This window comes from Sinocyclocheilus rhinocerous, unplaced genomic scaffold (genome assembly GCF_001515625.1).
Source record: "Sinocyclocheilus rhinocerous isolate Xijiao unplaced genomic scaffold, SAMN03320098_v1.1 scaffold1063, whole genome shotgun sequence".
In the NCBI taxonomy this organism is placed as follows: Eukaryota; Metazoa; Chordata; class Actinopteri; order Cypriniformes; family Cyprinidae; genus Sinocyclocheilus; species Sinocyclocheilus rhinocerous.
Window position 1 is genome coordinate 663,732 of NW_015625586.1, and position 26,272 is coordinate 690,003.

General features: G+C 38.5%; 2 protein-coding genes across 6 annotated transcripts in view; both read right to left on the minus strand.

Moving 5' to 3' along the window:
* Positions 1–17,065, minus strand: part of znf652 (zinc finger protein 652) — a 22,537-nt gene extending 5,472 nt beyond the window's left edge. The window contains exons 1-5 of one of the 5 annotated variants that reach the window (XM_016570951.1): positions 17,049–17,065; positions 6,845–7,081; positions 3,631–4,856; positions 1,632–1,779; positions 1,366–1,481 (exon numbers count right to left, since the gene is read on the minus strand). In XM_016570951.1, the coding sequence (XP_016426437.1) occupies positions 1,366–1,481; positions 1,632–1,779; positions 3,631–4,659 (1,293 nt within the window). In that variant the 5' untranslated portion in view covers positions 4,660–4,856; positions 6,845–7,081; positions 17,049–17,065. Of the gene's footprint in view, positions 1–1,365; positions 1,482–1,631; positions 1,780–3,630; positions 4,857–6,844; positions 7,082–7,325; positions 7,394–12,351; positions 12,416–15,965; positions 16,039–16,069; positions 16,395–17,048 lie in introns of those variants that run through there. The other 4 variants (XM_016570934.1, XM_016570943.1, XM_016570970.1 and 1 more) reach the window with 4 other exon arrangements.
* A 3,982-nt stretch (positions 17,066–21,047) lies between these two features.
* Positions 21,048–25,687, minus strand: phb (prohibitin). The gene is made up of 7 exons (XM_016570980.1): positions 25,592–25,687; positions 25,002–25,104; positions 24,680–24,841; positions 24,367–24,509; positions 22,752–22,868; positions 22,580–22,675; positions 21,048–21,619 (listed from the first exon to the last, which is right to left on the minus strand). The coding sequence occupies exons 2-7, from the start codon at positions 25,084–25,086 to the stop codon at positions 21,407–21,409; spliced, it is 816 nt and encodes a 271-aa protein (XP_016426466.1). The 5' UTR covers positions 25,087–25,104; positions 25,592–25,687; the 3' UTR covers positions 21,048–21,406.
* Positions 25,688–26,272: the final 585 nt, after the last annotated feature.

The window sequence follows — 26,272 nt, forward strand, 5'->3', positions numbered from 1 at the left end:
ACAGTATGTGGAAAATAATGTGTTTTTTGAACCTTAAACCGCATAAACACATTTCATTACACCAAATAATGTTCTTTTTAGCAACATCATATGACCCCTTTAAACAACAACGTATCATTGTTTGAAGAAAAACATTTTTTTAAACTAAAGCACATAGAATTAGTGAAAACAGTTAAATTGATGAGGTAAAACGGTTTTCGTATTTTGACAAAAATATTCTTTAAATTTAGTCTATATTTTGTCACACCATACTCATTGTGAAGAAAATAACATTCATCTGGTTACAAAAATAATTTTTATCCATTGATGACCTTAGCTGTGTATTTTGTGTATTTAATCAGCAAAACTACCACTGAAATAAATGGGAATGTTAACGGATAGTTTTCTATCCTAACACTGGTGAGGGCAGTGTCAAAAATACAGAGAAATTAGTGCCAAACGAGTCATTCATGCTGAAATAACTGATATTCCAATGCTAAAAGGAAAAAGTTAGCTTAAAAAAAGAAATGCATTTTCTGTTGTGTATTTACACACAAGCACACATAGGTTTGGTTACAGACGGACAAACAGCACTTTCAGAATAGCTCTAGTCTAATGGCAACACTGCTGACATAAATGAGCCAAAAGGCGTCAGTAAACAAATGTAACAAACAAAATGCTATGAACAGTAATAAGCAAATCTTTATTCACTCCCTTATTCAAATATACAGAAATACAGTGTTGTTTGTGCATGTCAACATCCTGCCATGGATGTGGCATTTTACAGCATTTGCCAAAAACAAATTAAAGCTGTAAATATGGGCCAGCTGGAAACGCACACATTTATGAATAAAATTATCATTTTAATATTATTTGCTTAATACTCTTTGACTTTTGGAATGTATTTTAGAAAACAGTCAAAGCCACAAATAAATGGGGGTTTAATTTGGGGAAACCATGGTGCCAACACAGGGGGATATAAATACTGTACCAAATTCAACAGCCTAGACGTGTGCCAATTTAAGGAAAAGGAGGACTTTCCAGAGGAAGAAAAAGGGTTTATGTGGAGCAGTGGTTTGTAACAGGTTTTGGTTCAGGCCCCAGACTTTACACTGGACATCAAACAAGGATTCAACCTGTACCAACCTTGTAACCAGTATTATATCTTCCTTTACCTTGTGTAATCAGTTTTTTTTATTGATAATTTTGTAATTTATGGTTTCTAGGATAAGCATCTCACTTAATCAGTCTATGATCTGTATGTCTATTAACATTAACACATAACAAATACATGATTTATGTATTTGCATTGTACTTTATGGATTTCCCTTTTTTTCGCGACATCAAACCAGACCACTTGCGTATTGTCATACAATGTGTTCATACCTCACAACGGAAGGGCTTCTCTCCTGAATGCTGCAGTGAATGCACTTTCAGTGACATGCTGCGCTTAAAAGACTTTCCACAGGTTTCACAGGTAAACGGCATGTCCTTTGTGTGAGCTAGAGACAAACAGAAGACCTGTTGTATTAGGCATACATATGTTTCACATGCATTTTGTGTCTGTATAGACATTTTAAAAAATAGATCTCGATATAAAGGGTTCACTCGCGCAGTGCTGAAGTGTGTCTGTGCACGTTTACTGTACGTACCGACCATGTGCTTACGGACATGAGCCATGGTGTAGAATTTCTTCTCACAAATCTCACAGGCAAATTTCTTCTCGGCAAAGCCATGGACAATCTTAATATGCTCGTGGAGGGACCACAGCTTCTTAAAAGACTTACTACATGACACACACTGGGGCACAAAAAACAGACACACACTGTTATACAGTACAAGAATAACATATTTAGTGGTATATCAACTCTCAGACCCCTTTTCTGAGTCTCAATGGCCCTCGAAACATGAATGAAATCTCCCTCTGCTGGTCAGGACTGATTTTAACACATTCCTAACCTTTAATGTACTTCATATTTCAAATCAGATCTAAGATGTATGCTTCAGTTATCAATTTATTTGAGAATTATATCAGTTGGCTGATATTGGACATTCAATTGCACGTTAGTTTCACCTATTTTTACCTTTGCCATCACCAAACAAATACCTTTGCCACTGAAAACACTAATAATTTAATAACACTGCTAAATGTAATCTTTAGCAAATTAATATAAAAATTATTTAAAAAATTAATATGCATCCTTCATACTGTACATTATAAAGTAGTAATCCCTCAATTCAATGCTTAATTTATTCTTTTTTTAGTTTTGAGTTGTTTTTTTTAAATCTACACTTTCTGCATTTAGCAGACAACTTTATCCAAAACTACTAACAATAAAGGAACAATCTACTGCTTTGTTGGTATTTTATGTTACATAATTTAAATATTGGTCATTTATCAGCCATAACATGAAAACAATTATTGGCATAAGCAAGAATTTTAATATCAGTGCATCCCTAATTATAATAATCATTATTGAAGTACAAAGTCATATACTTTTAATTTTAGTTAAGCATTTAATATGGAAAAGAAAATGAAACCTTTTGCAACTTTTTTTTTTTTACAGCTTTTTAGCTATAGCCAATGTTAATTTAATATTATATTTTGTGTCGCACATACACTATCATTCACATATTTGGGGTTGGTAAGATTTTTTAATGCTTTTGAAAAAAAAAAAAAAAGAGTCTTATGCTCACCATGGCTTCATTTATTTGACCAAAAATACTATTTAATACTGTGAAATATTATTACAATTTGAAAACATACATTTATTCTTGTGATGACAACACTGAAATTGCAGCCTTTCAAAAAAACAAAACAAAAAACATGGCAGTAAATTTCAGAACTCAAAACTCTCATTAGTCTAAAAACAGCGTATATTGAAGCCAATCTGCCAAACCCACAGCTTGTGGAATGTGCCACTCTATGATGTGATAGTGTGGATAAACCCCACCTCCACAGAGGAAGATCAATGCCTGCTTCTACATCACTGCTTTAGCCCCGCCCACTGATTCACGCATGAAGCGTTAACGAGAGAGGCAAACACAGTTCTACGCAGAAGGCAAACGATAACATTTATTTGATGGACTTTATTTCCAGTTCCAGACCGCAACAGTACGAACTTTTGTTCACTTTATTTTACAGTGGATTTGTTTACAAACAAGGCACAATTCGACAGGATTTTCAGAAAGACTGAAACTAAAAGATGATGCTGTGCCATGATCACTATTGCCTTGTCTCTTCTTACAGTTCATTTGATATGCATTTATGCAGTTATTTATGCAATTTTGACCTAAATCACAGCAGCGTCCATCTATGAGGAAAGTACACTGTCAAACACACAACTACTAGCCAATCATAGCAGTGGGCGTTTACTTCTGAGTCTACAATCCGCCACGTCTATTCAAATGGAGCGTTCAGATGAGGGGGTTAAAAACAGGACAGAAAATACCCTATAATCTCTAAATGATGTTTTTGATGTAAGTATCTTGATAACATAAGTGGACCTCAGGGAACAGTACAAAATAATAAAAAAAGACAGTTTATGACCCCTTTAAATATGGTCTCTGCTTGGACTAATGTCTATTAACAATACTTGTACTTCACCAAGCATGTGGCTTTTCAATACAAGTTTGGGAAGATGCTCTCACCTGGATATTCTTCTCACAGTCTGTCTGCTGGTGAAGAGCCAGTTCACTCTCCAGCACGAACTTCTTCCCGCACTTGTCGCAGATCTGCATGCGTCTGTGCGTCACATTCATGTGCTTCTCCAGGTACCAGCGGGTGTTGAACACACGTGGACATTTTTCACACGCTAGCGTCTCTTTCTCCTCACCCTCTCCCTTGGCCCCTCCTCCTCCTCTCGCGTTTGTTGCTCCTGAGGTGGAGGAGGCGGAGCCTTTGGGCTCCTTGGCAGGTCTACGCTTTTGGGGCGGGCCCTCTGCATTCTTCCTCCGCCCCCTGGTCGTAACGCTGGCAGTCGCAGTGGTTACACTCCCAGTTGATGAAGGGGCTACACGGCGACTCTTTCGCCGTGGCGGAGCAGCGGCTCGACCCCTGAGCGTCCGTTGCACTCTTGTTCGCCGACTGTTGTTTTCTTCTTCCTCATCATCTTGATCCTCCTCATCCAGATCCTCCTCAGCACTGTAGTCATCTTCCTCCTCCTCCTCTTCCTCCTCCTCCTCTTCTTCCTCCTCCTCCTCCTCCTCTTCACTATTGCTCTTGTCGTCTCCTGCGGTGTTTGCATTTGCTGCGTCGTCTCCTTTGGACACATGCAGGGTCTGGTTATTGAGGTTGACCTCTACAATGATCTGTCCTTGTTTGAATTCGTCCTCCACCCCGGCTCCCTCTTCGGCTTCAGAATCTTCCGACGTCCCACAGTCTCCGCTCTTCGTCACAGCTGCTCTGGACCCCTCCCGGTAAAACGGTTGAGTTGGGGCAGGATGGGGATTTAGGTCTGAAGGCATCTGTGACTCGGGCACCATAGCCATCGTGTTGTCAATGACCACTGAGTACGGTTTGGCCGCAGTTTCTCGCTTGTACAGCTTTGCTGACAGCTCGGCATCAGGAGCAGAGGTGTTGTGGAAGTACGTTTGGGAGGGTTGAGTCATTTGCCCCTCCTCTTGGGACATCGTCTCCGGGCCGGACACCTCCTCCTTCAGTGTCTGGCAGGACTTCATCAGCAGCCGATCGCTTGGCTAAATCGGAGTGTTTCCCTCTTTATGTTTGAGAATAACTACTGTTTCACGTCAAGGACGATACAGGAGGCAATGTACCCCTCCTCTCGAATGAATGAGAGGAGGGCAAGAGAGTGTAAAGGAGGAGAGATGAAGAGAGACACCTTAGCCTAGCCCAAACCGAGCTTCCATTACTTTCACTAGGGCATGAAAGAGAAAGAAAAGGGTAAGAGAAAAGTGAGACAGGAAAATGAATAAGACAAATGTTTTAGAGCTGCATTATTAATTGAACTAAAACCGAAGTTGAGATATGGCTTAGTGTGATTCTCAAATTACAAAGCAACCCTCTACGGACACCTTGGCAATTGAATCGCCATTGGCTAGTAAATTTTTTAGTTTACTCGTATATGGTTGCAAAGGCTGTGATTTAACTGAATGAATAAATTGCAATGCATTTTTCCAGAGTGAAGCGCGGCACTGCATTCTTTTACACACGAGCAGCTCATGATCCGGTAATTTCAGTGTCTCAGAGTGCATGGCTTGTTTCAAATCTTTGCATCTGCTCTGTGTTCGGTAGCTTATAAAGTGCATTAGAAAACACAATATACACTAACAATCTTTCCAAACTTGTAATGAAAAGAGCTTATAAAGCGGTTGCCGTCAACAAAAAAAGATAAGCTTTATTGTCTCCATACAGTTTTCCACCAAGATAAAAGCTTGCTGGTTTAACATGTAAAACTTAAGAAATTAAGATATTATTGTAATTTTACAGTTGTACTGAAAAGAATTAGACATTTTCTTAACTCTTTCCCCGCCAAACACGGAATTTTCCAGGTTTCCGCGTTACACGCTAGGGGGCGATATTACACATCTCCTGAATGAGTCTAGAAAGTGCCGATCAAAAACACAGACCAGAAAGAGCAGAAACGAGCAATCTCATATGTAAGCATATGCATATGAAAAATAATGCCATCATCAACACTAACCGCATATAAATGAAATCTGCCTAATGTTAGAGTGAAATGTCGATCCAGGAAGTGGTAAAGGCCTGTGCAAGCTTTGTGAGTGCTGATGGAAGCCATCTTGATGTAGTATTTGATCCAGATGTAGTATTTGGTAAAAATGTGATTCTCAGCTTTTTGCTCAAAATGTTGCTTTTTTAATGAAACCTACCTACATTCAAGTGTTGATAAAAAAAACAACAATGCTTGAAGCTAGAATAAAACAGATTGTTTTTGTTTGAAAGTAGAGGGTTTGATCTTTATTTTGATGTATTGCATGTTCAGATATTCATACAACAAAATATTCTGGGGGCCAAGAAATTTGAGTGAAAATCAGTAAAAACGCTGGCGGTGGCTGGCAACTTTTTTCAAAAACGCTGGCGGGAAAGAGTTAAAGGTATAGTTCACCCAAAAATGAAAATTTTGTCATTAATTACTCTCCCTCAAGTAATTAAAAAAAAAACAACAACAAACAAAAAAACACAAACAATGATTTTATTCACAATTTCTTCTCTTCTGTGTCAGTGTTTGACACGCGTTCACTACAATACCATGACACATGCGTGTGCATTCCTCTGCTTGCAAACAAGACGCAGCACATCCGGTTTCTATGTCAGAACACCGGCTCTTGCATCAGCAGCACCACACGCATGCGTGGTTCTCTCGTGAACGTGTGCCGTAGACTGACAGGGAAGAGAAGAAATTGTTGAATAAAGTTGTTATTTTTGTTTTCTGTGTGCACAAAAAGCTTCATAAAATTACAGTTGAACCACTGATGTAACATGGACTATTTTAATAATGTCCTTACTACCTTTCTGGGCCTTGAATGTGATAGTTGCTGTCGATGGAGCATCAGAAAGCTCCCGGATTTCATCAAAAATATCCTAATTTGTGGTCTTACAGGTTTGGAACGACATGAGGGTGAGCAATTAATGACAGAATTTCCATTTTTGGATGATTTATCCCTTTAAATACTATAAATCTGAAATACTATTTGTATTTGTTTTGTTTAATATTTTAATTTAATACAAAATAACACTGATAAGAACAAAATAATAAGTATTATTGTTATTATAATTTTTTAATGGTCACACGGATATATTACATTTTTTGTCTACAAATTGAACAGCCTTAAAAACAAGCATGGCAAACCTTTCCCCAACTTATGTAGTCTTAAAAGTACTCACATCCAAATGAAACTCGTCTTGGCTTTAGATCCAAACTTCAGTCTCTCAACAGCATCTCGGTTTCAACTTGGAAAGACAATAGCAGCACCTCATCTGCAAATCTCTGCTGATTCAGACACAAAAGCCACCTCCTCTCTGTCAGTGATGTGACAGTGTCTCCGTGCCGTTAAACTCAGCGCTTAGATCTCACAGTCATTACCAGTTGCTCCGAATCAGCACCCTGCAGCCAGATGTTACCTGAAAGAGAGCAAGAAACAATGTGAAAGGTTGCGAAAGGAATGAAAGAAAATTGAAAGCAATTATATCAGGTGTCACCCAAGACATCACATTTAATTCGGTACATCAAAGCGGGTAAATGAACCACAACTACCATTGAAACAAGAGCAGTGTGTCATCAAACACAGATATTCAAGAATGAGTACAACAGCGCTCCGTACCTCAACAACACCTCTGAAATTATAGTCAGTGCAATGACTGTTACCTGGTAAAACCTTCTGGACTTCAAATCAGGTGCCATACATCCTTTATATGCATGTGTGTGTGAGAAAGAAGCAAGCAAGTGAATAAGAGAGGGAAAAAGAAAGAGAAACGAAACTGCAGCCTGGTTAAGGTGTAGACATCTAGAATCTCACTACTAATCAGATACACACACCAAACCACAACCGTTTCGTTTTTCAGTGTAAGTGTGTGTGAGCAGCTCAAAATTAAACCACAAGAAGTTATGTACAGAAAACACACTCACACAATGGGGAAGAAAACCTCACATATTTTCATATTCTGTACATATATTTTTTTTAATATTGCCAAATAGATACTGGACAGTCTCACACACTTCATTACTGCCACCTAACATGTTAACAAGCAACTCGCCACGTGCTGAAGTAGCCAGCAAGAGTGTTGCCATGTGGTGGCTGGAGTGTTGCTTATTTGCCAAGTAGGCCTGTAGTGATTATTTAATCTGATCATGCATGTTTAACTGCGATTATTGTGCACTTTTAATTCCAGTCCCATATTCCAATCCAACAGTTTAACAAATATTGAAGCACAAATGAGCATTTTTATGCTTCTATTTCTAGTGCAGTAGTGCATAACAAGGGCACATGAAAGTGAATATTTTAGGACAGAAATGTTATTATTGCATAAAATAACATTATATTCCGCTTTAAAACAGACGCATTTTGCACCTCAATCAATAAGTCTTTTCACTGCCTCTGAGACTGTCATTTCTAACATGTCATGGCTTTGATATGATGCAATATAGTCTAAATGTCAATACCACTGATTGATTGAGCTATTTGTCTTTGATCTGTATGGCTTTCACTCAACAGAAAAACAGATTCAACTGAAAATTGAGACAGTTACACACTGATGAACCAAAACGAGACCACAAGTTTCAGTGTGAGTGATTTGAAACGGGTGTGGGGAGGGAGTGTGTGCGCTCAAGGAATGTTCTTCCCCCAATCAATGGCTCCTTTATATGCCAATATGTGACAACAGACTAAGAAAACAGATATCAGAGTGACCCTGTTAATTCACCAAGATCAAAACACAAGACTCTACCTTACATGCTGAGTCATCACGATCAAAAACAACACCACCTAAACAAGTAAACGGCAGCCACAAACAGGAAAAATAGCTGTTTTTGCATTGTACTCTTTAACGGCTTCGACCTTGACTTCCTGGCTCTCTGTGAACATCTCTGTTCTGTTCGAGTGTATGTGTGCCAGTCATCGTGTGCGTGAGTGAGCTGAACAAATATTTCTGTGAAACATATATGGCTCTTCAGAACAATACTGCATTGTAAAGCACTGGCTGTGTACAACTTGCATTACATGATAAAATCTAAAGCCTTGTGACTACCAAGATAATTACCGTCTAGTCAGTTTGCTGCATGCTGCATCTGTGAAGAGACCAACAGCGTGACTCACATTAACCCACCTCTTTAAGCCATGATGGGAGAATATACCTACACATTTTCAAAGAATTTAATTTGAGTCAACTATGGATTTTTTTTGTAAAATTTGCGACAACTATCTGAGAACTGCACAGATGCAGATGTCAAATTTTGTATTGAGAAAGCTACAGGCATTTTCATGTGTCACAAACCCTTTTGACTCATCAAGGTGTGTGCGAGCATCTAGAAAAGAAAATGAGTTCATTCTATCCCGTGGCAGCAGGAAAAGGTGTCTGACACAGCGTACGCATACATACAGTGAGCTATACTGTGAATGTATGCAATGCTTGAAAGGTCATGACTATCATGTGTCTGAGGGTGGGGAAGCATCGTTTGAATGATGAGAAGCGAAAAAAGTAACCGTTAGAGCAGTTAAAACCGAAATGTGAAGTCAGAAGAGAAAGGGCATAACGTTTAACGTATACAGTTCACCTTTGAGTCACCTTTAGGACAGATGAGCCTACTTTAGGACACATTAAAGTGAGAGTTAATGCAATAAATGAAAATTCTGTCATCATTTAATCAACTTCTTGTCATGCTAAACTTGTGTTAAAAATTTTTAATCTATTTTTATACATAAAATTAAAAATTTAATGTCAAATGTTGTTTTGGGCCCCATTGATTTTCATTGTACGCACAAAAAAAATAAAATAATATTTTTTTTATGCGTCACAGAAGCAGGGGTGGGCGATATGACCAAAATCTTATCACAATAGGAGTAATTATATTTCATGGAAACAGTATATATATCACAATAACATAGTTATTTTTCTTTAAAAAAAAAAGTCTACAAGCCTGAACTTTAAAAAAAACAAAAAAACAAGCTCACTGAAGACAAGTAAACAGTCAGCGATTAAATAAGAATAAGAAACTAATTACAAGCAATAGGACAAAAAAACTACAGTAGAACAAATAAATAAGAAATGCTACATACATTGTATAAAGTAATCAAATGTATAAAAACACGGCATATTCTTCACTGTGTGAACTGAATATATATTTAAAATTACAAACGTGATTTAGTCAAGAGCAGTGAGGGATTTTCTCTCTTTTGTTGTGTAATTAACAAATGACAGACAACAGGAATATTAGACTGCTGTCACTTTAAGAGCTGCCCACGTGACCACGTAGCACATCAATGTCAAGTAACTGCGATAGAGAAGACAGTCCAAAATCTCTACAGGTTGACAAATTTCTACTGGTTAATCATGTCTACCGGAATATCACCCAGCCCTACACAGAAGAAAGAAAGTCACACAGGTTTGAACAACATGATGGTGAGTTGAACTGTCCCTTTGGGGCCCACATCTTCATATTCACTTATTAAAATATTAAAACACACTGATGATAACCATCATAAATGGATTCAACTGGCCCTAATTCAAATCGATAACTTATGAACTTAAGTTTTTTTTTTTTATGAGTAACTGACATTGGCTTGAAATGTATATTCACCCCATTTATTTCCTAAATGCATGCTGCTGATCTTACGGTGAACAATTCATCCATGCATGTTTCCTTTTTTTAAACTTTATTTTTTGCTCTTTAATCAAAATGTCATAATTTGAACTTCCAGTGAAATTATAGATTTCTCTCTGGTAAAGCATGTCCGACTTCTCCAATCGACTGCAAGCTCACATTTAGATCTGCCTCCATCCAATCAACTGATGCACAGAATCAAGTTCCCATCCTGTATTTAATTCATTTTCAACAAGCTGTTTCACTCGGATGTGTCACAATATGGAAAAAAGATATCTCACTATACTTCCACTGCATCATAACTTTAAAAGAACTATCATAACTGATGACCATAACTTTAAAGGGGTCATATGATGCTATTTTAAAGATCATTATTTTGTGTATTTGGTGTAACAGAATATGTTGACATGCTTTAATGTTCAAAAAACACATTATTTTTCAAATACTGTACATTATTGTAGGTCCTCTATGCCCCGCCTCTCTCAAACGCTTCGTTTTCAACAAAGCCCCCTCCTTTGACAAGTGCAGTCTGCTCTGATTGGCCAGCTGACCCAGTGCATTGTGATTGGCCGAACACCGCAAGCACTCGTCGGAAATGTAACGCCCCTTACCATAATCGTGAGCTTCAGCTTTCAAAGTAAATATCAAGACAGTTAATAATGTCGTTAGTTTTACCATCAGTTCAAGCCCGAAAGGGCAACAGAGCCGCGTGACAGTGACAGTGATGATGCAGTACACAAGCCGCGGTTAAGACCGCTGACGTGCTATGATTTCTGACAGACAGTTCCCTCTCCTGTGATGTGACCCTGTTCCCCTCACACACACACACACGACGCGTTACTCTGCGCTTCGCAAAACTCCACATTTGAACAGTCAATAGCAAATACTTGAACTAATAATAAAACACTTACAGTCGCTGATTCAGAAGCGCCAGATTGTCATAGCAAAGTCGGAATTGACCCTTTTTTTTTTGTTTTAGAAATAGCCTTTGTGCACAGCCAGCCTTGTACTCTTCTAGGTTCAAAAAACTGTTGTCCATAAAATGCGTTGCACAAATTCGAACATCTGGGTTGTGCTGTTCTGTTGTAAATAAATCTTAACCAATGATTCCTAATTGCATCTACTTCCGGAAGGCCAAATAAAGTGCTTTTGCTTTCGTGGTTAACTCTTAACTTTTATAAAGAATATCTCTTTGGATTTGAGACTTTAGTCTTTGGAACTTTACAGACCTTCTTTATGCACCAAGAGCTTGTAACACTCTAAAGAGAAAGGAGAAATTGAAATCGCATCATATGACCCCTTTAAAAGTTCATAAGAGTCTCTTTTTTTATGAATCAGGTGAATGCTTGTTTTTGCATGCATCCAGTGAAGACATCACCATAGAAAAAAATTTGTGTAGGAATATCTCGGGTAATGCAGCAAACTAATAGCTCAGGTATCAATGTCTTCAGCTTTAAATTCAGCATAGCAGTAGGCTATATGATTCCTGCTTGTGTTTTGTTTGCAGTAACACAGTGGAGCAAAACCTAGAAAAACAGTTAGAGACAATTCAATTAAAAACTATTCAACTCAGTTTTTTAAACTTTGCATGGTAACTACTGAGGGTGACGTAATTTGCCCGAATCATGCAGCTCTCCTGCAGCGACAGTTTACATTGCTGGAACGGCCACACATGCATGCATAAACCTACCCACACAAATAAAACCATACACACATAAACAAACGCCCACACGTATACAATTATACACACACACACACAAACACATACCCACACAGATACAACCATATACACACACCTCCACCTTTCTTCCTGTGCGCTTTGAAACTTTCTGAGAATTGGAGAGCGCAGTGTATGTGACCACATGATGTGTGCATAAGGGGTCACACATCTCATAGTGTGTGCGTTGGAGTCACAGGAAAGTAGCCAGCATACAAAACACATATTACTGTACGTGTATTTCAAAGACTGGCTTGGCACACTTTCCACTGTGTGTAAATTCTGTTGTGTTTTAAATAAAGTTTGAAATTGTCACTTAAAATACCAAACGGTGCTCTGCATTCATATTAAACAGACCTGAAAAGTTAATTCTTCGCTGAATATCTAGGAAAAGCTAGTGACTCTTGAATTGAGTGCATCTATCAGAAGGACGCCAGAAATGCAGCACCCGGAGGAGCGTGAGAATCTGCAACACAGCGTCTACAACACATCTGAGGAGGAAATGAAGGAAAAAGCTCTACTTATTTACACAAGAATGCAAGACGCACGTGTTTGCATCTACACATCTGTCGAAGTCTGCAGCCACTTACAGGTCTAGAGTTTGCATGCTCTGGTGCAGTAGAGAAGAAGAAAAGCAGAGAGAAATTCAGTGTGAAGACAATATCAATGCTTTCATTTTTCTTGTTTCAAGACCGACAAGTGCAACTGAAGTTTCGCAACGCCTCAGGCCGCTCCTCTCATCATCGTGAGCAAGTAGGTGGACGATAACGGTGACTAATCCCGGGCTTCCTCGCACATGAAAAAATGCAAGCTGCTTTGATGTGGGTGACAATCACGCAATCAAAATCTCTATGACCATTGAAATTACTCACCTTTTAGCTTATTCTGATCATATCTCCAAGGACTGAGGATCAAGCCCCATCTCACCTCGTCCATTCAACCATGATCAAATTTTACTCATTCAATCACCAAAACCACTTTAATCTCTTTAATTGATATTGCAGACAAAATAACCTTTCATGCTCTGATCTTAAGGTGGATTTAGTGCACAGGAAATGTTTTTTAGTAGCTACAGCCAATAACTTCAGGACTGTTTTATGCAGGTTTTAATGACTGAAAGCGAAACTTCCAACTGCTAGTAACTAAAAATGCACAGGTTTTTTTTGTTTTTGCTCTTCAATTTTCCCCATCTCCAACATCTCTGCCTTGTGCTGAACTCCAACAGCTGCAGATCACTGATAATCTGACTAATTATTTAATCATGGGGGGGGTCAACCATGACAGTACTGTGAATCCACAATCTGACTTTCACTCAGAAAGGGTCGCCGGGTTCTTTGAGTGCTGTTATGCAACTGTATTAACCACAAGCAAGCTGAGTCACTCTATTCTTTTCAGATGCTCTTAAACTAACCCCACCAACTGAAGACCTTTAATACAGGTCACTCTACAGCAGCCCAGGGAGAGCACAGAAAGGATGTCAGAAACGAGCAACATCTTCTGAATGTCTGAATGAAATGAAAATTAATCCTATTTATAATCTAAATGCATGTTATAGATCTTATTGCGAATGATTCATCCATGTGTTTTATTTATTTTTAAAATCTTGACTTCTTTAATCATTCAGTCTGCTTAAACCCTGCAAGATCACGTTCGTCTGTTTTACATTTTTGAGTGCAACATCCACATCTCAAAATCCAGTCAACAACTGTTGTACAAAACCCAAGTTCCCACCCTACATTTTTTTTCGTTAATCCATTAAACTCAAAGGTATGCCACAATATATATGTCGCTACGTCCATTACATCTTTAAAGGTGACGCGCATATTTCTGCAACATTAAATTCCCCCATCTGCCATTGATTGGATAAACTAAGCCCCGTCACAAATTCACACCACTGGTCAGAACATTGAAACGTAACAGTGGGTCCCATTCACTAATTATTGCATAGATTTTGTATTTCTACGCACAGGTGAACTTCTCACGAAAGCAGCATACGCACATGAATTTGTTCTTAGTCCATTCTAATGTTAATGAATTTGGAGTATTTCAAATGAGTGAGTTAGTCTTTGCATAAAATACGGCCAAACCAGGCTTTCTGCACAACCTTTTCTTTACAGCCCTTTTGTCACTCTCAGAAAACATACTGGTATTGTTACACACAGAAACCTCATGGCTGGAACTGTAACAAAGCTTCGCTTTCACTATTTATGATGAAATAGGCCTACCTTTCCATGAATACATTTCGATGAAATGTATGAAATATCATCTTATGTCATTTTTGCATGTGTGGTTTCAGTTTTTCTTCCTACAATTTTTTTTTGTAAGTTTAAAATAAAATATCAAGTATCACGAAAATTTTTGGTGAATCATGATTTCGTCATAAAAAAACATTTGTATGTAGATTTTTTCATACAATTTTGTGCATGCACACTGAGTGAATAAAACACACGTTTTATGGCCCAACAGATTTAAGACTTTATCTCTGCATACTAGGCTGGAATAAAAGAAAGTATTTTAACAAAAAACAACACACCTCACCTTTAACAAGTTCAGATTTTTTCACAGCAGGACAGCATCATCACAGATGTGCCCAAGACACAGGCACTTTGAAGCATATAATACTGTCAATATAAAAACTGCCAGACTATATATCAAGTCTTTTTGATCCTCACTTTATGAAGACTTTTATATACAAAATCTTTCAATTTAACAGGAGATTTGTGCGGTTTAAAATCTTTATCTTATAAAAATAAGTTTAGTAGCAAATGAATACAATTTATATTCCCATGGTTCTTACACATTGCAGCCTGAATGTGTCAATGATATGTAATGAAGACAGCATTATGAAAATGTTTAGCAGACTAAGTTAAGGTAAAAACTCGAATGCTTGTTAAACACGTGATATTGAACTGAAATGCTTCTTCAGATTCATGTTTCTGAAACCCCTTGCTTTGTGGGTGTCATAGGACATTGTGAATTACACAAGCTCTGGAGAAAATCTCTTTGCCTAATAAGTTGGTGAGACTTCATAGCAGCTTGGGAACTGGATAAAAGGGACGCGGGGGGGGGACCTCACAAAATAATGAGCTAATCAACGCTTTCTGGCTCGTCAGGCACACAAATACATCACAGCTGTTCCAAACTACGTTTAACAAAGAAAGAGACCAAGAATAAAAAAAAAGAGGTAAAACAAATAGCAAAATTCCTTCGCCCCCTGCTCCTAAAATCAGCGCTAGCAGCTCGAGCTAACGCCGCAGTTTGAGAAGGGCCTAACGTTAGCGCGCGCATCCACAACACACCTCCAAACTGCATCACGTCCACCCCAAAAACGAGGATAAATACTGGCATACAGCGCAGTTGGGCCAGACTATACTGTCGGAACAGTTAGAAAAGCAGCAACGGGTGTGCGGCAACTCACGGACAAAGAGTAACTTTTTTGGAAAAGCGAGCAAAGAAAGGGTTAAACAGAAGGAAACATTGGTTGGTCGGGACGGCAGGCGTGCAGGCCGATCGGCTAGCAGAGCTAACATCCCGAGTGCATGTACATACAGCTGTGTGCGCAATGCACTCTAGCGACGGCAGGACCCGCTTTTTCAAAACTGTTAAACGCGATTGCAAAAACCTCAACCGAGGTGATTTCAATCGACCTGCTTTGCAAAGCGCGTGCAGCGACAATACGACTATTTAACCCTGTGGCTCATAGCAAGCTAACATCCTCGTCGTGGACGACTTTCACTTCTTGCACCCCAAACCGCCCAGATTTATACTCCTTCAAAAAATTTCCTCTTTCATATTAACGAGCACTCGCGGTCTGCGAGCAGATAGTTGCAGGAGACTCTCGATGCATTTGTATGCAAAACAGCACTAGGCAAGAAAACAATAACAGTTTCGACGATTCCTGCTCTTTCCGAACAAAAACCTGCAGATCGACCGGTGAAAATAAGTCGTGTCGTGCACTGACAGCATCGTACCTTGACAGATGTCCGAGGGACGGATTCTATGCATGCGGCGAACAGCTGTCATCGCTGTAAATAAATGCAAAAGCAGAAATTAACTTGTAGCAAAGACTACTCACCCGAGACACGAGCGCCCTCTCCCTCATACCGTCCACCTCAAGTTGTGTAGCGATCCGATAAAACACAGATCTACAAAAAACGACTCGCTTCAGATAAACTATTCCTCGGCGGACACTGTGAGTTTTGGCGAACAGCGTGAAGTCGCATGCACAAGCGGACAAACTATCACAAATCGCTCTGAATTTCTAGACTGCACGAGCCCACCGCTGCTCCGGTTTACAAACCATCGCTACGTGGCTGGCCTAGGTCTCGCGCGTCAACCTCCTCCGAGTTCATCCGAGGCGCTCGAGCCGCCGCTCTCTGCACCGGAGAAAGCGCGCGTGGCGTCGGGGTTTTTTTTTTTTTTTTTGCCCCTGTAATCGGTTAAACAGAAGGAAACATTGGTTGGTCGGGACGGCAGGCGTGCAGGCCGATCGGCTAGCAGAGCTAACATCCCGAGTGCATGTACATACAGCTGTGTGCGCAATGCACTCTAGCGACGGCAGGACCCGCTTTTTCAAAACTGTTAAACGCGATTGCAAAAACCTCAACCGAGGTGATTTCAATCGACCTGCTTTGCAAAGCGCGTGCAGCGACAATACGACTATTTAACCCTGTGGCTCATAGCAAGCTAACATCCTCGTCGTGGACGACTTTCACTTCTTGCACCCCAAACCGCCCAGATTTATACTCCTTCAAAAAATTTCCTCTTTCATATTAACGAGCACTCGCGGTCTGCGAGCAGATAGTTGCAGGAGACTCTCGATGCATTTGTATGCAAAACAGCACTAGGCAAGAAAACAATAACAGTTTCGACGATTCCTGCTCTTTCCGAACAAAAACCTGCAGATCGACCGGTGAAAATAAGTCGTGTCGTGCACTGACAGCATCGTACCTTGACAGATGTCCGAGGGACGGATTCTATGCATGCGGCGAACAGCTGTCATCGCTGTAAATAAATGCAAAAGCAGAAATTAACTTGTAGCAAAGACTACTCACCCGAGACACGAGCGCCCTCTCCCTCATACCGTCCACCTCAAGTTGTGTAGCGATCCGATAAAACACAGATCTACAAAAAACGACTCGCTTCAGATAAACTATTCCTCGGCGGACACTGTGAGTTTTGGCGAACAGCGTGAAGTCGCATGCACAAGCGGACAAACTATCACAAATCGCTCTGAATTTCTAGACTGCACGAGCCCACCGCTGCTCCGGTTTACAAACCATCGCTACGTGGCTGGCCTAGGTCTCGCGCGTCAACCTCCTCCGAGTTCATCCGAGGCGCTCGAGCCGCCGCTCTCTGCACCGGAGAAAGCGCGCGTGGCGTCGGGGTTTTTTTTTTTTTTTTTGGCGCGCCCGTCTTTCTCCCCGTGGAGAACCACCTCGATAAAAGTGACTTTTCACTTGATGGACCGTTTGCCAACAAGACGAGAAATTGCAGCACGTTGTGAGACAGCGCCAACAACTTTGGGAGCTTTGTTTTCTAAACCATCACCACATCGGTCCAGGCCTAATGTGAACTTAATCCTGTCAGTTGTACATTAAAATCCAATAAAAATGTCAATAAAAAGTTATTTATTGGCAGTTATGCTTCCATGAAGAACCTTTAATCTTTTGAACATCCGTTGAATCTTTCCAATTAATGCACAAAAGGTTCTTCAGATGTTCTTCACTAATAATAAAAAAGGTTCTTTGGGGAACCAAAAATCATTCCTCTGTGGCATTGCAGTGAAAATTTGTTTAGAAACCTTTATTTTAAGAATGTAGAAATGTGGTTTTCTTATTCACTGTGCAATGAAATAAAGGCATTTACTTTGTTGTACTGTTTAGACACTTTTAGATGTTTTTATAAGTCTTATGTTTTATAAGATAGTTCCTGTTGCACTGCTGAATCCAGTAAAAAGTGTTGTTATATTTCAAAGCTCTCCATGGCCTAGCACCAGAGTATATTTCTGATTGAATTAGTTTACATCAATTTTTGAGATCTCTTCGCTCAAATGATCAGCTGAGTCTGGCAGTTTCTTGATCGTGCCATTAATGTAAAGGTGATAGAGCTTTTTAGGTGGCCGCTCCTAGCTTTCATTGTTCTTAAAAACCTCTCCCAAATTAGGGGCATTTCAGAGGGCTTTGAAAACTCATTAATTTTTTTTTGCTTTAAGCAGTGTATTGTAAATTGTATGGATTTTTGTTGAATTTTGGCTTCATATATGATTACTTTTGTATATTTCTTTTTGAAAATGCTGTAGAAATAAACTTAAGCCAAGAGTTGAGTTGAGTTGAGTTGAGTTGAGCATGGATTTGATAGGTTAGACTTAAGAATGCAGGAACTGATAAAACGTATACTTTGTATGCAATGTGAGTTGCTTTGGATACAAGCATCTGCTAAATGCACGAATGTCATGTTAAATCTAGTTATGCTCCTTATTTGATTGGCTAAACAGCATCTAAAGAGATGATTTAGTATAAAATGTGTCTGTTCACGGTGTTTCAGAATTCTGTAAGTGGTGCAGAATAAAAGGGAAGCTGGCTTTTTGCAAATGTCTCATTCACTTTCCAACAAAGACAGGAATGTGTTTTTTTTTTTTTTGCACTAATGCGACAGAGTAAAGGATGAACATTACATGTGTAATTGATTCATTATCTGTATATTTTATAATTCATGTGCTGCCATAAATAGATTACACAAGGCTGTCTCCTCATAAATGAGTTAAATTAGTATTTTCTGGCCCGTTTTATTATTCTTCCTCATCAAGAGAGCACAGCCTGTGTACAAACTAAATTGTATGTCAATACTCACAATTACAGCTATTACCACCAATTTTCTACTGCTATTAATTGACACGCCCCCAAATCCAAAGTCAAGACTTGAAGGGATAGCCCCTCCCCCTAAAAACTGTCACCCACAAGACTTTAGTTCTTCTTTGAAACAAAAACAAGACATTTTTATGAAACCTGAAAAATTTCAGTGTTGAGTGAATAAAAGCCTAAATTAAGTAAGTCCATCATATACAGCAATCATGCCTTTTCAAGAAACTTGGATTTAAACCACTTTGGATTTAAACCACTGGATTTATTTTACAATCTCTTTATGAACTTTTTCAAGCATCATTGTGGAAAGAATTTTCAATGGAGACACAGATATCTCTCAAGTTTGTAATCCGACGCCTGTCTGATGTTTAAGATCCTAAATGGAAAAGTTCCTCCACCACTCACCAGCAGAAATATTTGAACAATAGATCAACAAGATCTGCTCAGAGAGGGAACTGTGAAATTCCTTTCAGGTCCACCTCCTTTAGCCAATCATGCTTTTCTGTAAGAGCTTCTGAGTTGTGGAATACATTTCCAATTGAAATTTAAGCTGCAAGCAGTGTTGAAAAGGCCCTCGCACCTTGGCTCACTGCCACCCAGTGGCTTTAGGAAAACAGAGAACGGTCAGCAATATGCATTTAAAGTGGTAAATTGGTGGAATATGTCAAAGTCATTCATATGTGCCAAACTTCCTGCTGCCAGCTGGTGGTGCTATGACTATAACTAAATATTGGCATGTAGATGTCTTCAAGCCAGGACTTTGATCAAACATATGAAGTTTGGTGCAGATTGAACATGGTATGTTTAAGTTAGTGTAAAACAAGCCATTTCCTGTTGCCAGCAGGTGGCGCTATGATTATAACTGTATTTTGGCCTTTAGAGGTCTTCAGGTCAGGACTCTTATCAAACGTGTGAAGTTTGAGGCCGATCGGACATTGTATGGCTGAGTTATAACCACTTCCTATTTCATGGCGAAACATCGAAGTCTGTCAGGCCGCCACGGACACGCCCTTCAACGAAAACTCTAAATCTTCGCAATTTAACATCACAAAGGGCTTTAGATTACACTGACCAAATTTGGTGTAGATCTGTTTAAATCTCTAGGAGAAGAATAAGAAACTGAGCAATTCCAATATAGGGTCCTCACTCCTCGCACTGTCGGTGCATGTGCTCAGGCCCACCTCGGTACGAGGACCCTATTGGAATTGCTCAGTTTCTTATTCTTCTTCTCCAAAATGAATCACATTTTTGAGGGCCTAAACATGCTCAAAAACTCACACCGTCAGAACTGGTGAAAATTTACATCTGATATGGGTTTCAGAAGTGGGTGTGGCAAAATGGCTCAATAGCGCCACCTATAACATTTCAACAAAGTGCCCCTCGAGCTATGTTTCACATACATGTACGAAATTCGGTAGACACAACACACCAATACCTACAAAAAAGTCCCCCGGTACGAAGTCCGAAACCCCACAGGAAGTCTGTTATTTTGAATTTTCTCAGCAAGTTTTTTTACACTAACACTGCACTGAAGTTAATGTCTGACAAAAGAATGACAAAGAAGAGGGGATGAGAAAATAACAGAAGGTGTGTAAATTGTTACAAAATATAAAGAAACCAACTATATTTGGCCTTTAAAATGTGAAAATGAGAAAGGGAAAATAAGTGAGGTATATGTTTATTTTTTCCAATAAAGAAAATCTGTATATTAGAATACCTACAATTAATGTTTCAAGCTGTATTACTGCATTAAACATTTAATCGTTTTTTCTTTATGTATTTCAGTCTGATATCATGAGCAGCTTTTTTTCACAAATAAGCACTGATGCCCTCTAGTGGACACTAAAAGGCATATTTGCCTCCTGAGGTGTGCTTCACAACCAGTGAGGAACAATGTGGTCAATATATCATTCAAAAAAGTTGTGTGTCTACAAACTATAACATTGGAACTCTATAATAATGAGAGGCATTCAACTGTATTTTGATTTAGTATAAATGAATAATTGTTTATTATTTTATCCATTCACCACTTGTGAAACAAGGGCATTCCTTCTGCCACACAACAAAAACACATTCAAACCAAAAAACAACACAGTCGTTCTTGCAGGAGCAGAGGGTGAGATTGATGTCAATCATCCAGCACTCACTACTCATGAATGTACAATTTAATTTAGCTTTGCAAGGTACTTAGATCAATTTCTGTGTATATCAATTTAACTGAAATGGCTTATGGGTTTCAAATAATATCGACTCACATTTAGCCAAGGAAAACATTTCCACATACAAATATATGCACCTGGAGCACATTTACATACACAGACTCTTCCCCTGGGTTTCCCTTCACTCTTTCCAAATGCTGAAACCACCTTGTGGTAGTCTATACTTTTAGGACTAAAAGAGAGAAAAACACCAGGCATCTTTGTCTCTTTAAAATTTGCCTATAGGTTGATCAGATAGTTTCATGGGTTCTACAGACATCACCATTTCCGAAAGTAGCCAAGCTTAGAGCAGAAGAAGTGAAGTGAGTGTGTGTGACTCCAGTTTCCCTATCACTGTGGTAACTGAAGGAGCGTTCCCTGTCCAGACGGGAGGTAGGTAACATTGCGAGAGCGGCTGAGCTGGAAGGCGATGTCCTCCGCTGCCTCCAGCTTTCTCAGCTCCACCAGGCCATCACCAGCTACTGCCAGAGAATTGGCGATCAACAGTGCAGCCTGGGAGTCTCCTTCTGCTGATATAATGGCCGCCTGCTTCTGCTGCTCTGCCTGGGACACAAATACAGAGAGAATGTTAAATCACCTGTTGCTTGTGGGCAAATAAACGGTATTTTTCAGTTTTATATGTTAGAAAAAATTGTACATGTTAATATTTATTGAAATCACTTTTAAATGTTTAAAAAAATATATAAAATGAAAATAATTATTATATATAAATATACATAACTATAAACAAAAAAAAATTCCAAATATACACTACTGTTCAAAAGTTTGGAGTTGATAATTTTTTAAAGAAACATACTTAAGAAGAAGGATGCATTAAAGTGACCAAAGGTGACAGTAGAGACATTTATATCATGTTACAAAATATTTAAATAAATGCTGTTCTTTTGAACTTTCTATTCAAACAATCCTGAAAAAAAAGTATCAACAACTAATAATAATAAATGTTTGAGCACCACATCAGCATATTAGAATGATTCCTAAAAGATCATGTGAAGTAATGGCTGCTGAAAAATCAGCAAACTTCAGAAAACACTTAGTTTGAATTGTAATAATATTTCACAGCATTACTATTTTTACTGGTTTTTAATCAAATAAATTATGACGTGTTGATGACGATAAGAGGCTTCCTTTAAAAGTATTACATTATGCAAACTTTTGTACAGTAGTATATATGTAAAGTGTGGAAAATACAATGGAATTATTTTGCTATTATTTTAATATACTGTAAGCAATATTCCAAACTATTTAGGTAACTGATGATACATTTTCCACCAAGCAAAATGCATATTTTATTTAGTTGATGCTTTTAGTATTTGATTCTATGCATCACAACACCAAGAGTCAGATTATGCTGCTTACAATTCTACTTAAACCATATAAATATTGCTGTACCAAATAGGTTTGGAATCAAACTGGAGAGTAACTCCGTTTTAATTACTAATCTCATTTTACTCGCATTTGGGGAATATTCGCTGTGGCACTAATACATTTTGAGGCTCTTACCTTTTCTACAACAAACCTGGCTCTCTCAGCCTCCTGCTGTGCAACCTGCTTCATCTCAACAGCCTCTGTGAACTCCTTGCCAAACGTCAGATGTGTCTGAGGGGAGGGGATATGTTAAGGTGAGGCACGGCAGTGAAGAAAAACAGAAACAGAGAAAAGCAGAGGTCTTTACCAGGGAGACGTCATCTAGAATGAGGCCGAAGGTGGATGCTCTTTCTGTCAGATCCTCACTGACCTGCCTGGACACCAGCTCTCTCTGAGTGATGAGCTCACCAGCATCAAAACGGGCCTGTGGAAAAATTAATATACATCAAAACTCCATTTAATCCAATTTTTCTATTTCATCTCGTGTCCTGTATATGTTGCCCAACACACAGCCCTGTATACACTACCCAGGGCTGTACGTTAACTTTTTTTTCACATAGCACTGGTGCTACAGAGGTTGAAAGTTTTGTAGCACAGGCCAAAACGTTGTAGCACAAGTATAAAACGTCTGTTATCATGTCTGAAAACAAACACAAGTAATGGAGTTCATCGAATATACATCAAAACTCCATTTAATCCAAGTTTTCTATTTCATCTCGTGTCCTGTATATGTTGCCCAACACACAGCCCTGTATACACTACCGTTCAAAAGTCTGGGGTCAGTATTTTTTTTATGTATGTTTTTGAAAGAACTCTCATCAAGGCTGCATTTATTTGATCAAAAACACAGTTAAATTGTGAAATATTATTACAATTTAAAGAAACTGTTTTGTATTTGAATATAACTTAAAATGTAATTTATTCCCTTGATGATAAATCAGAATTTTCAGCATCATTACTCCAGTCTTCAGTGTCACATAATTTTTGCTGAAATATGCTGACTCGCTGCTCAGTGCATTAAAGTCCTCCTGGGAAGTTTGCGTTTACGCATTGCAAAGTTGTAATTACGACATCAGGTGTGTTTAAATCACTTTGGTCAGAGCAAAATGGCGACATACTTTTATATAAAATTATTTTAAACTTTCTTTTAATATTTTATTTTTTTAACTCTACATCTAAAACATGATGAACAAATGTGTGCTTAAAGTGTGTTTTTCTTTTAGTTTTTTTATTCAGTTTATTAAGGTTCTGTAAATTAAATCGTACTATATTTTCAATTGTAATTGTACAATAAAATTATATTTTGTACATGAAACTGTTTTATAAAAAATGGGGGAAAAAATAATTTCAATCATTTAACAAGCTTACCATCAATACAGATGCTGCATTAATTGCGCTCCAACATATTTACACATTGACATGCCCCCAACTTTGAGTATCCCACTTATAATTACAGTTTTATGGTGGCATTCAATTCATAAATATGATCTAATGAATTATTATCTATGTAAGTGGCACTGCTTAATATTTGTGTGGGAAGTGATAAAAATTTTTTTTCAGGATCCTTTGAACAAAGTCAAAAAGAACAGCATTTATTTGAAATAGAAATATTTTGTAACATTATAAATTTCACAATTTTTTCCATCCTTGCTGAATAAAATGATTAATTTCTTTAAAAAAAAAAAAAAAAATCTTGAATGGTAGTCTATGAAGTAGTCTATAAAATATTTTGAACAGAAAGTCAAAAAGAACAGCATTTATTTGAAATAGAAATATTTTGTAACATTATAAATTTCACAATTTTTTCCATCCTTGCTGAATAAAATGATTAATTTCTTTAAAAAAAAAAAAAAAATATATATATCTTACTGAGCCTTTTTTGATAGTTTACATGTTTTCACAGCGTTATGTATGATACTCACCACTACAGCCTTCAGGACCTCGGTGGTGATGGAGGGCAGCACTCTCTCATCATAGTCCTCTCCGATGCTGGTGAAAATCCGCGGCAGCTGTGTAGCAACTGGCCGGAACAGGATCCTCAGCGTGATGTTGACATTCTGCAAATCTGAGAGGGACAAAGACAGACCATTGTGCAGTTTCCTAAGTTTTATTAGAAAAAGAAAAAGAATAAAACAGTGATACGGAGAGACAGAAAGATATAGACATTAAAGAATAAATGAAGAACAGAAGCCAGACAGAAACAGTAAGAGAAATAAAGACTGAGGAATGACGTACCTTTGCTACCAGTGATGACAGGCACATTGCGTGGACGGGACCTGCAGTCAAAGATGATTGGCTTCTGCACCCAGGGAATTAGGAAGTGCGTGCCCTCCCCAACAACAGCATCCTGAACACCTCGAAACCTGTCGAAGATGACCGCCCTGTGTCCCGCATCCACTGCAATGAAAAACCCCACAGAGTTAGACAACAGCTCTTCAAATATAATTGAAAACCTGGCAAAGAAACACCTGGCTTTATATAATAATTTTATAAACTCAAAACAATTATGCCACTGTTTTATTAGGTACATTAGAAAGCAGTTCAGCACTGAACTTACCATTGAAAAGTGCAGAGTTTACTACACCTCCTCCTACGGCCAAGGCCAATCCCAGCTTTCCAATGGACTCAAAGAGCTTTGCCATGGCAGCAATGTGACAGTCCTGGGGAGAGAAGCATATTCATCTTAAGCATTTTCATGAATGTAAAAACCCTTGAATAATTCATTCTGACTGGTTAGCCTCGACTCTACAGCAGTGACACTGACATTAATGAAACGTGCTAACCTGTTCTCACTTTGAGTGGGTCAGACATGGAAACCGGAAAGCATTGGTAAAAAACCTTACAATTAATAAACTGTCATAGGTATTAAATAGGTATTCGCTAACACAATAAGTTACATGAGGGAAAACTAAGAGGGATTAAAATAATACCGTTGTAGCAAAGTTTATTTAATTAGCCTGCTACACGCTAATGCTGCAACTGACATGCAATTAAGTCCCGCTGCCTACTTTAACCACCAAAACGCGCTAATCATGCTTGTTTCTCTTTCAAAACGCCACATTATTATTATCGGCCTTTATATAAAGTAAAACAAACACCAAATCCATATTAAAATACCGCTAGAATCTAACAACGTGGACCACTCACCGACTGCGCTGATAGATCACAGTGACCTCCACCGGAGCCTGCGTAAGAAACACATGAGAAGGTGATGTCTGAGCATGCGCGGAACCGTCAACATAGACTTCTCTGATTGGACAGAGGGACACAGACAAGAACGCCCACGTGAGTAATGATAACTGTTATTGGTCGACGTCTGCTCGTTGCTTTAGAACGAGGATTGGGCTGAACAACATGTGGGTGTTTCTTCAACTATGGTACCTTTGGCACTTGAATTAAAAAAAATAATAAATTTTTTTATTGCAATTGAAAGAATAACAACATTTATGAAGTAACATGGGGCTAACGGACATCATCACATGAAGTTAGACAAGCTACACAAATTAACAAAATATACCAATGATAAAGAAGAAAAAAAAAAAAGAAAGAAAGGAAAGTCTTTTAAAGATAGCTTACAATAGACTCAAGAATGTTAAAAGTTTTAGAAGCCTTTGAGTTCAAAGGATTTGACATATTCTTAAAAGAAGTAAAAAGGGACTTTATATCAGATGAAAACATTCTAAAGTTAGGTTTGCAATGAATGGTTCTGGCTTTATGAAGGTGAAATTTACCCAGAAGACAAAGCAATAAAACAATATGTTCCAGATTAATGTCCTTGGAATGAAAATCTGACAAAAAAATGATAGATTCTGTTATTTCTATCATTTT